Source organism: Thermobia domestica, chromosome 4, assembly GCF_964235325.1.
Source record: "Thermobia domestica chromosome 4, izTheDome1.hap1.1, whole genome shotgun sequence".
Lineage (NCBI taxonomy): Eukaryota > Metazoa > Arthropoda > Insecta > Zygentoma > Lepismatidae > Thermobia > Thermobia domestica.
This window is the reverse complement of record NC_137457.1, coordinates 14,539,765-14,556,333: the sequence shown is the minus strand read 5'-3', so window position 1 is coordinate 14,556,333 and position 16,569 is coordinate 14,539,765. Positions and strand designations below refer to the sequence as shown.

The following is a 16,569-nucleotide window of genomic DNA, read 5'->3' as shown; positions in this document are numbered from 1 at the left end:
TCAGGAGACCTCATGTAGTTCGGATCTCACATTAAACTGTAGAATCCTCTCTCTAAGAGTATCAATACTGAAAGGAATTATAAACTCTAATCCAACCAAGGAATTATTCCTACACACGGGCCATGATTTTAGGATCCTGGAATTCAATGGCAGAGCTGACACATCACTCAAATAAGTTCGAAGGATGACATATAGATGTCACTACTATTTACAAATCCATATGATGTTTAGGAAGTATTAACATTCAAATGATATGTGTCAAAAGTTCGTAACAATCTGACGTTTAATTCAGAAATTCTAGTGGTTTAAGTGACGCTACTTGTGTAATTTTTGAAACAATAGGAAAATTTGAATTTAATGTGTTCATAAAGTATTTCTTTTTAATGGGAGAAAGTACCGTTCAAGCAAGCAATGGCCTGACAAGTGTTATTTGAACTCTACTCCATCGGGACAAATGGTAGCATGGGCGGCGATTAGGGGGGGCAAGAGGGGGCAGTTGCCCCCCTCCACTTTTTTGAAGTGACCACTTAAGTCTTTTAAATTATATCATCTATTTTTCTGTGATAGGCTAGAATCTTCATTATTCGATTTAAAAAGTTCCAAAAAAGCTTTTTACTTCTGTTTTTCTCAAGCCTGGAGGCATTGAAAACACGTTACATATCTTTTCTCGCCTTTCTGCGTCGAGATGTAGTGTGATGACGTCATAACTTAAAAAATATTTTTATTATGACTTTTTTATTACTTTTTGCAGGGCTTACTTTTGCACCTAAAAGATTGAAATTTTGCACACACATTCAGTGCACCCCTTAATATTTTCCACGTTCTTTTCAGATTTCTGCGGTAAAATAGGGGGATCCAGAGGGGCAAAAAGGTAAAAAAAAAGTTATCTTTTTAACAAAGATCCCTTTTTTTCGCGATTTTTCCTCCTCAGATACATGATGAAGACATGTGAGTGGTACCGTTTGGAAGGCTGTTCTCTTCTAAAAAGAATGATGTACGAACCACGATCCTAGTATAAATAGGGATGTCTCAGGGAATTTTTACCTGACATCCCTTTTTATACGAGAATCTGGAGTATTGTGGAGATATTATTTTTGGCGGGCTTACTTTTGCACCTCGAAGATTTAAATTTTGCACACACATTTAGTACACCATTTAGTATTTTTCAGATTTGTTTCAGATCTCTGCGTTAAAACAGGGGGTACAGAGGGGCAAAAAAATACAAAGAAGGAATAGTTTTAAAACGAATAATCCATTTTTTCATGATTTTCCCACCTCAGGTACAAGATGGAGACATGTGAGTGGTACCGTTTGAAAGTATGTTGTATTCTGAAGGGAGTGATGTACGAGCAATGATCCTAGGATAAATAGGGATGTCTCAGGAAAATTTTATATTACATCTGGGTCATCTGGGGCATTGTGGGAATGTTCTTAGCTCATTGGTAAACATTTTCCCGCACTTAGTTTTCAAGATAGAAGCTTGAAATTTTTTATACACATTTAGTACACCCCTTCAAATTTTTCAGTTGATTTTTAGATCCGTGCGTTAACATAGGGGGTCCAGAGGGGATCAAAGCTTGAGAAAAATCACAAAAATCCATATTTCCCTCAAAATTTCCCGCCTTAGGGACGTGATAGGAAAACGTAAATGGAACCGTTTGAAAGGTTGTTCTATTCTGAAGACAATGAGGTACTGACTATGATCCTAGGATAAATAGGGATGATGCTGTAGCTGATTGACTGAAATTCAATAATTTAGCTTTAAAAAGCTATAATTTAAAATGGTTAATGTATATAGTTTAATTTGGAAATGTAAAGATATTACTGGTTAATTAAAAAAAATTGTACCACATAATATTTGTCGTTGCGTAAGTGGATATTGGTTATTTTTCTTCCCGTGGAGTTAAGACAGCTACAGGAATTGCGTTTTAATTGCAATTCAAAGGAATTAATATTACAATTGGGTCGTAGCATATGCCTGTAGTATTCACTGTCTTTCATTTTCTAAAAGTAATGACATACATTTAGTGGCAAGTGTGGAATTAAAAATATAAGTTGTTCATTAATCGTAAGTTTGAATTTAACTTCTACAAAACAAGCCTCATTATTCAGTAGTATGATTAATATTATCCTTTCTATTTATTTGTTTTGCAAAGAAGTTATTAAATAATCTGATCACACAATTTTCCAGACAGAATTTTATGATGTTCATGAGCAAGGAATCAAGGGTTAGTACCTAATATGCGTTGCTCTTATCAATTTACTTAATTAAATATGAAACACGTTATACGGTATTTTAACTGAAAAAGATAGTATCCTATCAGTTATAGAACCTTTCGTCAAACAAAGTGTTAGAAACAACCAGGAAAACTAATATTGATATACAAATATTCAGATCATATCTTGCCCCCCCCACTTCCATCGTCCAATCGCCGCCACTGAATGGTAGAGAAATGGTTTGCTGATTTTGAACACGGAGCTACAAACGCCGATGAGGCTGAAGGCTCTGGTCGCCCAAATTCTGCAGTTGTTCCAGAAAACATAAAGATGGCCAGTAAATAGTTTTCGACAATCGTGACTTGAACTTTTGTGAGATAGCTGACACCTTAACGATATCAGAAGGCAGTGCGTTTGTTAATCAAAAGATTATGTCAGTCAAATTGTTTTATTTGACTTTCCCACAAGAGCGTGTGAAACTAGGTAACTTCAGAGTTATGTTGACATTAACACAACATATCTCCCTGAATAGCTTATTATCAATCTATGCATGGACTTGTCTCTTTCTTTATTACTATTTATCAGCATATAACTCCATTGTATAACAAGTTCACCAACTGAATCTCATTTTCATAATCTCATACTATTCCTTGAAATCTTGATTAAAGTCAATCTATAATCTAAACATAATCGTAACAATTCTCTTTTTGTATTCACACACCAACGTCTCCTTTTCTAACAACGGTTACTGTTACATTAATAAGCACTTCGTGCCACTCTTCAATTCCAACAGTGCAGAACATTTTGGATGAACATGTGTCCACGAGAAAGTTCCGTTCGAAGTGGGTACAGCGTTTGCTTACAGTTGAAAAAGGCTACAATTCATCGACGATTCAGAGCGCTGTTTAGTGCTGTTTCAGCGCAATAAGAAAAGATTTTCGAATGGTATGTAACAATGAATAAAACATGGATTCATCACTGTACTATCAAGTAAAATCGTCAGTCAACTAAATGGATAAACCGGTGAATGCTGCCCAAAAGCGACCAAAAACACAAAGGTTTTGACTTTCGTATCTTGGGATTCGCACTGTGCAAAATGAAGAAGTATCAATACCTAATATTACATGGCGCTATTGGTGCGTATGAACGAAGGATTTGCGAAAAAACGATCTCAAATGAAGAAGAAAAAAGTGTTTTTGGACCAAGCCAATGCACCTTGCCACATGTCAAACGCAACAATGGCAAAATTGAACAAATTGCACTTTGAATTGCTTTCCAATGCACCGTACTCTTAGGATCTGGCTCCCAGCGACCACTTCCTATTTGCGCGCCTAAAACAAATAGTGCAGGGAAAGAGACATGGTCGGATAAAAAATTGATTGCCGGAACTGAAATCTATTTTGAAGCCAAAGATAAGTAATTCTATAAAGAGACATCAAAATGCTAGAGAAGCATTGGGGTAAATGTATCGGTCTTGATGGGGACTGTCTTGATGAACAAAGTCTGGTTAGTTGTCTAAAAGTTGTTTTGTTAGTCATCTTACGAACCTATTGAGTGACGTGTTATATAGTTTAACTCGTACATTTTCGTCATTGGTGTTAAAAAGATAACATCATTTACTTCCCACAATAGAGAATATCTTCAGGGTAATATCCGATGGCTTACGTAGCCATTTCAATATGGTTCATTATTGTCAACAGTACCATCAGTGGAAAGACAGATACTCATTCAAGATACCTCAGTACCGATCTCTTCAAACTGTCTGTGCCTACGGCAGATATTCTTTCAACCTGGATGCATTATCGAGAAAAAAGTGGAAGAAGAAATGGTTCTTGAACATTATTATCGAATTTGTCTTAAGTAATCTGAAATTGACATACACTTTCTCTTTTTTGCAACAGCGACCCAAAGCAGGCGTAACACTGACTGAACACAAAATTTGAGAGTACTTTTATACAATGCTACCTAATGTATTTTCCAATAATGAGTAGTTGCTTTGCGGTACATGCAGAGAATATTCCATCCATTGGCAAGGAGAAGGTGCTTTAGATTACAGGAGTGTTTAACCTTCGCACGCCAAAGATCAAACTGTTACGTTAACGTTAGAGTGGGATAAGTAAGTAACGTCATCAAATAAATAAAGTTTTATCTAGGTTGTGGCAAGAAATGAGAACATACACCAATGTTAATTTGTTCTACATGCTTAGGAATTAGTTAAGTAATGTTAGATAAGCATACGTTACTTTACTTAGGTTAAATGTTCTACTAAACATATTATTTACTAAATGTTTCTAATAAGCTACTTTTCTCTTAACATCTTTTGAGTTTTACATCCCACAGTTATACCGACTAGGTTAAAGGAGACAGTGGTGATGAGAAATGAATAAAAAGGAATGAAGAAAGTGAGAGTAAACGGAAAAACCACGAGAAAACCCACGCACACGTGTTTGTCCACAACAAAGTTCACTTGGCGCGAGCTGGAATCGAACCAGGGACCCCATGTACCAGAGGTGAATGCTCTACCACTGAGCCACAGCAGCTGAAACTTTTCTTCTCTTATTAGGGGCAGAGTGGCTCAGTGGAAGGAAGCTTGCCTCCGGTGTCTGGGGCCCCTGGTTCGATTTCCTGTCAAAAATAAGTTTGTATTGAACAACATCTTATCCGTGGGTTTTCACGGGGTACTTCCGTTTCCTCCCACTTTCTTATTCCACCAATTTCTCCACCATAATTTGTTTGCTTTAATCATAGTGTTTCTTAGGCTAAAGGACATAATGGGGAGATGTTAAAATGAAAGATGTAAAATCATTTTACTTTTCTCTTATTATTTCTCTAATAAATTTTGCTTCGTCTAGTAGAATTTATTTTTTCAAAAATCTTATTCATAAATAAACATTACTACACAGTAATTTATGACCAGCTTATGTTTCCCAACCAAACCTTAACCCTTTTCCCTCGAATTTGTTTTGACACAGCAAGCTGTACTGCTCGGATTTATTTTGAGATAATTTCAGTGATTTCTGCTTAATACCATTTCAATACAAATAAACAACCACATTACAGACAATACCTTTGTTTTATTTAAAAATACATCAGAAATTAAGCATAAACTGCCCTTTTACATATCTGTTACCTATATTTGCGCTGTGTGTGATATTTTTCGAAACATTCACCTGGATGCAATCCAGGTTTTCTGGAGCACGTATTACAAAAATACACAGTCTCTCCCCTCCCAGCTTTTACTATTCTATCACTGCACACTGCACATAGTCTTTGGAATTGCTCTTTGGATTGGAATATATAAAATGTGGTGCACCATTCAGTCTTTCTTCCGTATCTGTAGACGACAGCCTCCCTCGCTTGCGTTGTGTATTTCGGACATTGCCTACCAGCTGAGTAATCAACTTTTTTCTGTAGTCAATATGGACAACTCTTGAATTTTGATTCATTTGTCTCTGTGTGTTGAATAACTTTCTCCACCATTTCACCGATTTACGCATAAAACTGGCAGCAGTTGTTGACTAAGGAACGGCCGAGTAAGAAGTGGAATAGACGGCCAAAAGATGGCAGAAGTTGTCAACTAAATCATATAATCGGGGCTCTGTCAACATGTGAGCAATTAAAGCGTCAAAATAGTGCAGGATAGCCCCGACATACGAGCGGAAAGGAAAATTTCGAATGTCGGGGCTCTCGCCGCATTCGAGGGGAAAGGGTTAATCATAATTGAAACAGTTGATTGCATTCACATTTTCTTTGTTTCACGTACAAATTCGACGCCTACATTTTCGACATCTACATACTAATATTAAAGCATTAGTAGTAAAAGATGTGTTTATGCCCTAACTAAGTAAAAGTATGCACTAAGCGAAGCACAAGCCATACTGTTACACGCGGTGTAAACGTTACACTGTTCCTTATTTATGTATTTATGTATTGTAGAGGAAAAGTAGGTTAGAATCTGTTAACCAATCCTTGCGTACGACAGTGACAGTCAGAGATGGTGAAGTATTAACATCCACTTTAAAACAACTAGTTATTTCATCAGTGTAGTATTTAAGGGGGTGGCTATCGGGCTTAAGCTCCTCTCGAAATAAATTTGTTATATGCAAAACTTCATTAAAATTTACTGTACCTAAAAGGAAAAATATAAACGCTTGTTCATGTGTGTGCATAGCTCCCACCCGAAACAAAATCCTAAATACGCCACTGAACATCATAATATTTTATGTAAATTAATTCTAGTTGACAGTGTGTGGTAAGTTATTTTCAGTAAATGTGCAGAAACATTTTTAAGAAATAGCGAGTAGAAATGTAAAATTCTTTTAATTACATTCCAACCTAAGAGAAAAAATAGTTTTTTAGTTATTTGCGCTATTCGTTTAAGACATTATAAATTCTCGGAAAGAAAACATAGTTTACATCCTACGGAATACCGAGGTTGTCATTTTATCCTATGAATATTTCATGAAACATATGATAGTTCTCTACTAATAGTAACAGACCGCATGTATTATTCTTAAATATTCTTAAGGATTCATAGGATTTCAGACATGTGAATGACACATAAAACATAAGGGTTTTTTTTAAAGAATAATAGTCACTTTGGCACCATTTTGGTGTTCCGAGGCTGAATAAATGCTACACGTCTCTACGAGTGCTGAGAAAGTAATATACACTGACGAAAATGCATCTTGGAATAAATGGTACACATCATGCAAATTGAAAAAAGTTCTGTCTCGTTGAGAGTAGTAGACATATTGATCTTTGCTTGAAAGTCCTAGCATAATAGACACCTTATGAGAAAGATTACTTCTAAGTCAGTATAGGACATGCTGGAAGTAGTTTTAAGGTTATCAGATAACACCACGAATGTAGTTGAGTATGAGATTCCGTTACGTGTGGATCACAGTTTGCTACTTCTTTGCCATCAGAACCCTAGAAAAACCGCTGCTGACACGATGGATCTATTGCTCCGTGCAGTTGGCGCCGCATTCGTACCCGTCCATTGGCATGCACCAACGTGAAACGTGACTCTTCTCTCCAGGTAACCTTTTGCACATTTTCATGCTCCACTGGCTTTATTCCTTTGCTCATGCTAGATGTTGTTTCCTGTGTTGTGCGGTTAGAAGTGGTACTCGCGTGGGCCGATGTCTTCTGTACTTCATGACGAGAAGGTGATTTTGGATTGTGTGGTTGCTAACACGGCGTTACTGTCCTGCATCGAAGCTGTCTGTGACTTAACGCACTGTGGCCCGTCTATCGGCTGTTACGATGCAAACCAGTCAGCGTCTACCCCTGTCGTCGACACGCCTCTGACTGCGGCAGATTGTCGTTGCGGGTGAGGTTTTACCGGAAGCCAGGTACCCACGATACACCCTTGAGACAATTGCCATTAAACATTCGAGTGCCGAAGCCACTTCCGAAATCGAGCCACCCAGTCGTCTGGCTCTTACGATTTGACCATGATCAAATGCACTCAGGTCCTTTGTTGGCTGACACGGATACCGAGAGAGGAAGCACACGACAGCAGTACGCGCGCGATGCGTTTCATTCACATGCACTTGTAGAGCCACTGTAGGGCGGTTTCTGCAGCTGTCCTGCTGTCTCTAGTTCAACTGGTGATCAGTTTATAGCAAGTCAAGTCCTACCACATTATGAAACTTGATTCCAATCCGTTGCATTCGGTGTATGTTTTTCCGATTTTCAAGAATATGCCACTAATATTAAGCATCCGTTACTCGAAAATCAAAAGCCTAAAGAACAATATATTTAATATGTTAATATAGTACGTAAAAGCCTATCGTCACTCAATGCTTAATCTTGAATTGTTCGGTTGAATTTGTACGATATATTGTGTTTTTGATTTCCCAGAGAAAACAAATTAAGGACACAAATAGGCAGATATGTGTGATATCTCTAAGGGTTCCTTTTGAGCTATACTCGGAATGAGTAAATCTTTGTCAACAAGTAAATATGTTTCTTATTTATTAATAAAAATGAAACTATTAAATATATAAAAAATACTAACCGTCGGTTGTTTGGATTCCTTTATGAGCCGCAAATAATGGATCGTCGACAATAAAATTGTTCCCCGATGTAACATTTCTGCTATTGGATCTTGTGTCTATCACAAATAGTGCATACGACTGCAAAGAAAATATATTTCTAGTGTAATTAGGATATTTTATTGTATACTAGACAAAACGTACATGGAAGTACTCATGTTATTAATAGAAAATGAAAATATCTAACATATACTTTTTAATGTATTATACGACAGTGGATGAGAAAAGTAATACGACTCTCGCTACAATTTCGTTTTTTGAGTTGATTTTGAATTTAATAGCCCTTTCAGCAGCGAGACTATATGAGACCGGACCTACTGATTAAGGTGGAATCCGAACCAGATGAGCTCCCTTCGGGAATCGAACAATTTGGTTTTTATTACAGCTACTGAACTGTCTATGCGTGATATTATAGAGGTAATCTTACTGTACTAGTGTAATTTCTTTTACTAATTGATTAGAACCATGAATGTGAAGTTGTAAGAAAGAATCGTCATTGAATTTCTGAGTAAAGAAGGTATTCCAGTTAAATATATTCATAATCTTTTGAAAACTGTTTGTGATCCGCGTAGGCTTAGTGGTAGAGCGTTCACCTCTGGTACATAGGATCCCTGGTTTGATCCCTGTTCGTGCCAAGTGAACTTTGTGGTAAACAAACACTATGTGCATGGGTGTTGACAGAGTTTCCCGTTTCCTCCCACTTTCTTCATTCCACCATTTTACTCATTTCTCATCACCACCGTCTGCTTTAGACTGCCTGGCATTATTGTGGGACGTAAAACTTAAATATTTCATTTCATTTTTGTTTACATTTTATGATGATACTTTTTATACTTATATTGTCTTATGAATAGGCGAATGGGCTTATTTAAATTTTAAAAGGGGCACATTTTGATCACTCTTGAATTTCGCTATTATCGAAAACTAAAAAAAATGGTAAATGTTCTCTTGAACTCCAGTCCACACTTCTTATAACTTTGGATGGTTCAACATGTCCTTCCATGGTTAAAAAATACCCATAAGACATTCAAATTGTAAGATTTTTACCTAAGTTGTCATCTTAAAACTTTGAACCTTAGGGATATCTCGTAGTCTATGGTTATTTGCGCAATACAATTGATTGATCCCCCTGCCTCTGATTAACACTTCGAGCATTAGGGATAATAGTCTAACAGTAAGTCATTAGTTGGAAGTTGTACTCTTTTTGCAATCACATTGACTAAAGTAACTACCTTTGATTATCTCCAAAATTTGGACTTGAATTCGAAATTTAGAGTACGAAACACGGTAGGAAATAATTAACCAAATGAATACACAACAATAATTTTTACACTTTGAATTTAACGTCTTGTAGCCATGATTCATACAAAGTTTAATTTCATGGATGGAAAATAATTTTTGGTGAAATCTGATTGGCTTATCCCAGGTTCTGATTATCTTCAAATATTGAACTGAAAACCGGTATGTAACTATTGAAACCTATTGATATGCTACAACAATAATTTCGCAATTTGAACTTTAGTCATAACTCACAGGCAAGGCATTGGTAGAACGCTATGCTCGTGCAATATTATTGGCTAATCACTTTCAAATCTTTTTTTAGGCAATTTGTGGAATTTAGCTAGTTTTGGGAACATGATCACATACAGTATTTTTGGCAAAATTTGATTGTTCATCAACAAACACTTTAAATCATAGATTTTCCAGTCATGATTTATAGTTAAATGTCATTTGTGGAAAGTTATATTTGATTAAGTGTGAGTATTTGAAGACAAAACCTTTTTAACAAATTTCTTTTTATTTTAAAATATTTAAAATATTTTGTTTTATTTTAAAATATTCAATGCGAGTTCGTACCAGAGTAGAAACCCGTTGAAAATTACATTTGAACAAAATTATTATGATTTACTTCATAATTAGGATATGTAGTTTAGCGTATAATAGGTGAAGTTTTAAATCCCTGGAATATATGAAGTTCGAAAACTTCATCAAATTCATGGTTGGAGCTTTAGGCTATCGTAAACTTTCAAAATTTAGGAACAAAAATTGGTAAATATGAATTTGAAATTAAAACCCGGAATTGCTAAACATCCTAAGTTCATTCTTTTTTCGTATTTTGTGTTTTTTTTTTTCATGTTGGCATATATGTTTTAAGGGCTATTCACTTGCTTTTGTTGGGAGTTCTAACGAAGATATGGTTGGAATGGAAAGATAGAAAACTCATAAGAAACTTATACATGAACCAACAAGTAAGTGTTAGAATAGGGGAAGAACTGACGGAAGAGAGTGCAATTGGCATGGAAATTCGACATGGATGCTGCCTCTCGCAAACACTATTTAATGTCTATCTAGAAAAGATAGTGAAAAAGAGCCTACATGATGATGATGGCGTTTCGGTAGGAGGTAAAATGATTAGATGCATAAGATTTGCAGAAAATATGGCGCTTCTTGCAGAATCTGAAAAGAAAATCAATAAAATGTTAGAAAAAATGAGAAAGGGCTTTGAAGAATATGGGATGAAAATAAATGTTAGAAAGACAAAAGCCATGGTGATTGGAACGAAGGGGTCTGTGTCAAATATAAAAGTAGGAGGGGAGAAAATAGAACAAGTGAATAGTTTTCGATATTTGGGTAGTATTCTAAGTAATGACATGAAGTCCGAACGTGAAATAAAAGCAAGGATAGGAATGGCGAAAGAAGCTTTTAGGAGGAAGAAAAATCTGTTTTGTGGGACCTTGAATAAAGAGTTGAGAAAAAAGTCTCATAAAATGCTTCGTGTGGAGTGTTGTACTGTATGGGGCGGAAACGTGGACATTACGTAAAGTTGACGAAAATCGACTGGAAGCCTTCGAAATGTGGGTGTGGAGAAGAATGGAAAGATTTAGTTGGGTCGAGCGGAAAACGAATGAGAGAGTGTTAGAAATGGTGGATGAGAATAGAACACATTTAGATATTATTAGGAAGAGGAAGAGAAACTGGTTGGGACATTGTCTAAGAAGAGATTGTATCATGAGGGACGTCCTAGAAGGTATGGTGGCAGGAAAGAGAGGGAGGGGGCGAAGGAGACTACAATTAATGGATGATATTAAAACAGAAAGATCATACGCGAAGACGAAGAGGTTAGCGGAGGACCGTGGAGCATGGAAGCTTCTCAGCTGCGGCAAGTGACCTGCCAATAAAGGCAGAATACCTATGATGATGATGACACTTGCATAATAGGTAAGTCCAAATCAAAACTTTAAAAAATACAAAATAATTTCAGCTAAACAGAATAGCATGCCAAGTATAACCTTCTTGTCTTCCTTCTAAAATGAAAAAAGTACTCCGATAAACTTGGGATGTTCTGCAATTCAGGTCTTCAATTGGAAGACAATTTACCTCATTGAAATAATCTTGAAACATAACTGTGAGAGCTATAATATTATCAACAGGGTTTGTGTCCTTCATACACATAAGGCTAATGTACCACTTTCCAAAATTTAGGAACAAAATTTAATTTATTGGTTGAATTTTCATTGGGATATCAACTTCAAGATTGTTTGTACCGGTTACGATATTTATTAGTTTGATTGGTTGAGTTTTAATTGTGACGTCAGCATTTGTCCCACTACGATAACTGCTCAAAAACACAGGCTGCCTTAAATAAAATTTAAAAAGGAATATATTAAAATACAAAAATAACTGCTGCAAAACTGATATAAAACCCAAAATTTAATATTCTTATGACAAGGCTATGAATTTAAATATGACACCCTATCTTAATACGTGTTGGTGCTCTAAGACCTATTAAATTTTCACTCAAATTTTAGGTTAAAATTTGATTGATAATTAATAAAATCAATTAAATATACAATTAGTTTATGGTAGATGATATATACAATTAAAATACCTCTAGGCTGAAGTTTATGATTTGTAGCATCATTAGAGCTTCGAGTAATGGCAGAATACAAGTTTTTAAACTAGGACAGAATGAACTCATATGGCATACCAGTAGGAAGTTAAGATGTCCTAAGTCAGAGCAACTGTAAACATTTTAAGGTTCTGTAATATTGTTGAGTTTATGATACTGGTGAGTATCAATCATATGTTGTTTTATAGAACATTAAAGATTTTTTTTGTAAACGTAAAAGTAATGATATACAATATCCAAGCTAAGTATAAAATGAAGTTAATACTAAAGTATACCCCTATCAAGGTTTTCATTATGACACTTAGATGATGACCGTACTCTGTATGGTTAATGATATATATATATATATATATATATATATATATATATATATATATATATATATATATATATATATATAATTGTGATTAGCACTTGAACTTTAAAGACAATTGATTATAATATTGCCGAAAGTTGAAATATTGATACATTGTTTCCGCAAGTTGATATATTGGATTGATAATATTGTATATACAGGATATTTCAAATCAACACCAACTTTTGGGAAGTGATTCCTGACACCAAAATAGGACGAAAAGTATAGACCAATCTGGGTGCACAAATGCTTCCTTTCAGAGTTCCTGGGTGTACAAGTGCTTCCTGGGTGCACAAATTCTTTCACAAATTTCACACCTGGCTGCTGAAAACATGAAAAAAAAAACGAACTTTAAAGGTTAATAACTCCAAAACTATAAGACCTACCGTAGTCGGGTCAAGATTTTACTTAGGAACAAATATGTACTCTATCCAAAAATACATGTTTTAGAATCCTAAGGTACTCATGCAACAATTTTTGTACAGGTAGTTTGGTTTCGGGCATATAATCTGAAGTACTCACTAACTGCCTCCATAAAAATTGTTGCGGAAGTACTGCAGGATTCTGAAGCATGTATTTTTGGATAGAGCACATATCAGTTCCTAAATGAAGTCTTGATCCGACCACGGTAGGTCTTGTAGTTTTGGAGCTATGGACCTTTAAAGTTCATTTATTCACATTTTCGACAGCCTATAACTCTGAAAGGAAGAATTTGTGCACCCAGGTTGATCTGTACTTTTAGTCTTATCTTTGGTGTCAGGAATCACCTCCCAAACGTTGTCGGTGTTGTTTTGAAACACCCTGAATATTGTAATCACACACAACGAAATAGAGAATAATTTATGAAGGGTAGCTCATTGACAAAATCGAGAAAAACGAATTTTTGTGGTGACAGAAGGATGCTATTGCGTTTATTTGCAACCCGATTCATTTGTTTGTATTTATTGCTTTTGGTTTATCTAACAAGGTACATTCGCGAAGTGTTCCCTCGGAATTCGTCTGAAATTGATTTAAATGCGAAGTTCTCTAGGGCTCAAAGTATATTGTAGTGATTTATTGTTGAAGAAATGTTTTCTGAAGGTACATACGTAAAGACACACAGACGTAAATAGGATATGGTAGATCTTCACCAAAATCTGGTCGTACCTAGATTTACATTAGGCATTTTGTTTTGTAATACAATACTTCCTTGTTATAGTATAACATGGAAGTAATAACAATCACTCACAGAAATGTAGATTATGACACTAATGTTGTAGAGAATTTGTTTATACCTACAATACTTTTCCAGTTAGAAATTGTTTTGATTTGTCAACATCAAAAACGTAAGCGTAACTGATATTATTGTGCAATGTCTATTCGCAAAGTGTCTAGAGGGATTTAACATGTAATATCTCGCAAATGGTACAAGCTACCGTAAAACTCCCTACACCAATGAATTTGATGTATCACTTGCACCTATTTCCATTTGAACAACCGAAATTTGAATCCAATATGGCGGATCCAAGATGGCGGCCGGTGTGGATAACACGTGTCAGAGAAGCAGTACTTGATTCAATTTGTTTTGCATATGCCCACATTCATGTTCAGTTACATCTAAAGAAACTAAAATCAATTTTGTGACCGAGCGTTATAGTAGTGTATGATTGAATTCCGGGTGTATGAAGGCTCATAAATATACAAATTATGAGCCGGGCCGCTAAAATTACTACAACACACATTGAGCCATAGAGAACTTTGCATTTAAATCAGTTTTACATGAATCCCGACGGGACACTTCGCGAATGTACCTTGTAAGACTGATACACATATTCTTAACAATGACAAATATGCTCCTTATACTGAAGATAATAACCCTAACAGTGTAAACATTATTATAAATTGAAGTTCATCGAAGTCAGTGTATATATAGTGTGATGAACATTAAAACTTTATATTAAATTTTACACTTTTAGTGTAAATGTGTTCTTTAGTATCTAAAAGAAAAGGCACCCAAGCTTGTTTCTACAAATTAGAAAGTAAAAGTAGAAAACTAAAATATGCAAATAGGCAGATAAACAGATGCAAATCTAAACCGATGTGTATATAAATTGTTTTCTACGCAAACAAATGATCACTTCGTATACTTTTGTTTTTGATTTTGTATTGTCCACACGATTAGCCTAACTTGCAGTCTTCCTCATCCTTGGAGAGACTTAAAAGTTTTCAACGAGCATTATGCAATCAGTATTTAGGGATCAGCTTCCATTATACTGTAAATGTTAAATCAGTTTAATATTGAAATGAAATATTTTAAGTTTTACGTCCCACGTTTATGCCGGCTAAGTTAAAGGAGACGGTGATGACGAGAAATGAATGCAATGGTGGAAGGAATAAAGTGGGAAGAAACGGGAGAGCTCCAATAGCTATTCACCGCGTTTTTGGTGAACGGGATCTCATATTCAAATTCTTGTGGAAGAGGAAGAAATTTGAACGCATTTCAGTGGTTTCAATTGTCTCTTAAATTTTAGATCAATGTCTTACATAATCTCGGTGCTGAAGGGGTGCTAAATTTTTCCAAACAAATACACAAGCAACACTATATAACGATATCAACTCATAGTAATAGAATTACTTTGCACAAATAACCATTTGTACTTTTAGCAGGGTCAGTACTTCGATATTTTTTTTTTAAGTTTGGACTCGAGTTAATCATATTCGAAACATCCATTATGCATGTACAAATGAGCTGTCGTTCAGAACGCATAGTTAATACTTGTTTTGTAATATTTAAATCATGTTACTAAAAGACACTTATTCTCTTTTTAAAAAATAAAGTACTTCATATGCATTTATAGCTTGTTTTCAGAAGTGTAATAATAGCAAAACGAAATGAAAATGGGTTGCACACGAAGTACAAGCAGTTTAGGTTAAACCTAGCTATTACAGCGTAAATAAACTAAACCAAAATATGTTTTACCTGCGTAAACAGAACGCAGCACAGAAAATGTATTGGCTGCATGCTATATTCTTGAAGAAACCATCATTACCAATAAAATTACTTAGTATATTTTGAAGTTAGCCAAGTTTTTAGTATTTCAATAAATAACGTATTATTTATACGTTATACGTAAGTAGCAGCCTTAAATAAATAACACTTTAGTAAAAAGCATATCCATTGTATTCACAAGAAAACATTAACATTAGACAATACAAGTGGTTACTTGTTTGTTTTAAGATACTTACTGTGTTATTTTTTCTATTTTATAAATAGGCGACAATTCCAATTGAACGCACCTAACAATTCTTTTTCACAAACAAAACACGATATGGTTCAAAATTCATAGTACATTTATCCCATTAGCACTAAAACAACTTTGCATAACCGATTTTCAAAGATTTTTATTACCACCAACAACTTTATAATTATGCAGTTTACCTTTTCAACTGTTCACACGGTGCATAAAATTAGGATCAAAGATAACAGTTAAAGAGTAATACACGTTTTCTTTGCCAGAAAAGTAGGCAAAAAAAAAAAAAAAAAAACAACTAAGTTAATATTTTGTTTTAATAACTATGTATCGAAGTCTTCGTTCCGTGTAAATGAAAACGTTTATATAAGCACTAAAATTACTTTTTGGTAAGAAACGAACTGTTTTCTAATCTGTTTTCTCTGCGTTTGGAATTGATATCGCAGGTTGCTAGCTTATGTTGAAATGAATTGATTATCAAAGTGGTTACCTTAGCAATGTTTAACACTATCCATTATGACTCTGTAACCTACACGATTATTAAGAGGTCTAATCACTGTGAAATTAAAATACCGCTAATTTTACAGTAATTATTTGATATCTTCAAATAGATAAAAGATAATCGAAATGTGGAACAAGATCGAACTAGACAATTTTATTTTGCATGAGGTCCCGTTATCACGAGTCACCTAGTAGCTTTCCCTTTGCAGTCATTTAGAAACGCGAAAATAAATGCCGATTTTCTAAAAGACTGGAAATTGAATGAAGATAAATGAGTGATGATAATGTTATCTC

At 35.0% G+C, this 16,569-nt stretch overlaps 1 protein-coding gene across 2 annotated transcripts in view; it reads right to left on the bottom strand.

Moving 5' to 3' along the window:
- LOC145683736 (uncharacterized) overlaps positions 1-15,662 on the bottom strand; it is a 45,670-nt gene extending 30,008 nt beyond the window's left edge. For both annotated transcript variants that reach the window (XM_081755259.1, XM_081755260.1), the window contains exons 1-2: positions 15,504-15,662; positions 8,243-8,360 (exon numbers count right to left, since the gene is read on the bottom strand). In XM_081755259.1, coding sequence (XP_081611385.1) covers positions 8,243-8,360; positions 15,504-15,545 — 160 coding nt within the window. In that variant the 5' untranslated portion in view covers positions 15,546-15,662. The remainder of the gene's footprint in view (positions 1-8,242; positions 8,361-15,503) is intronic.
- Positions 15,663-16,569: the final 907 nt, after the last annotated feature.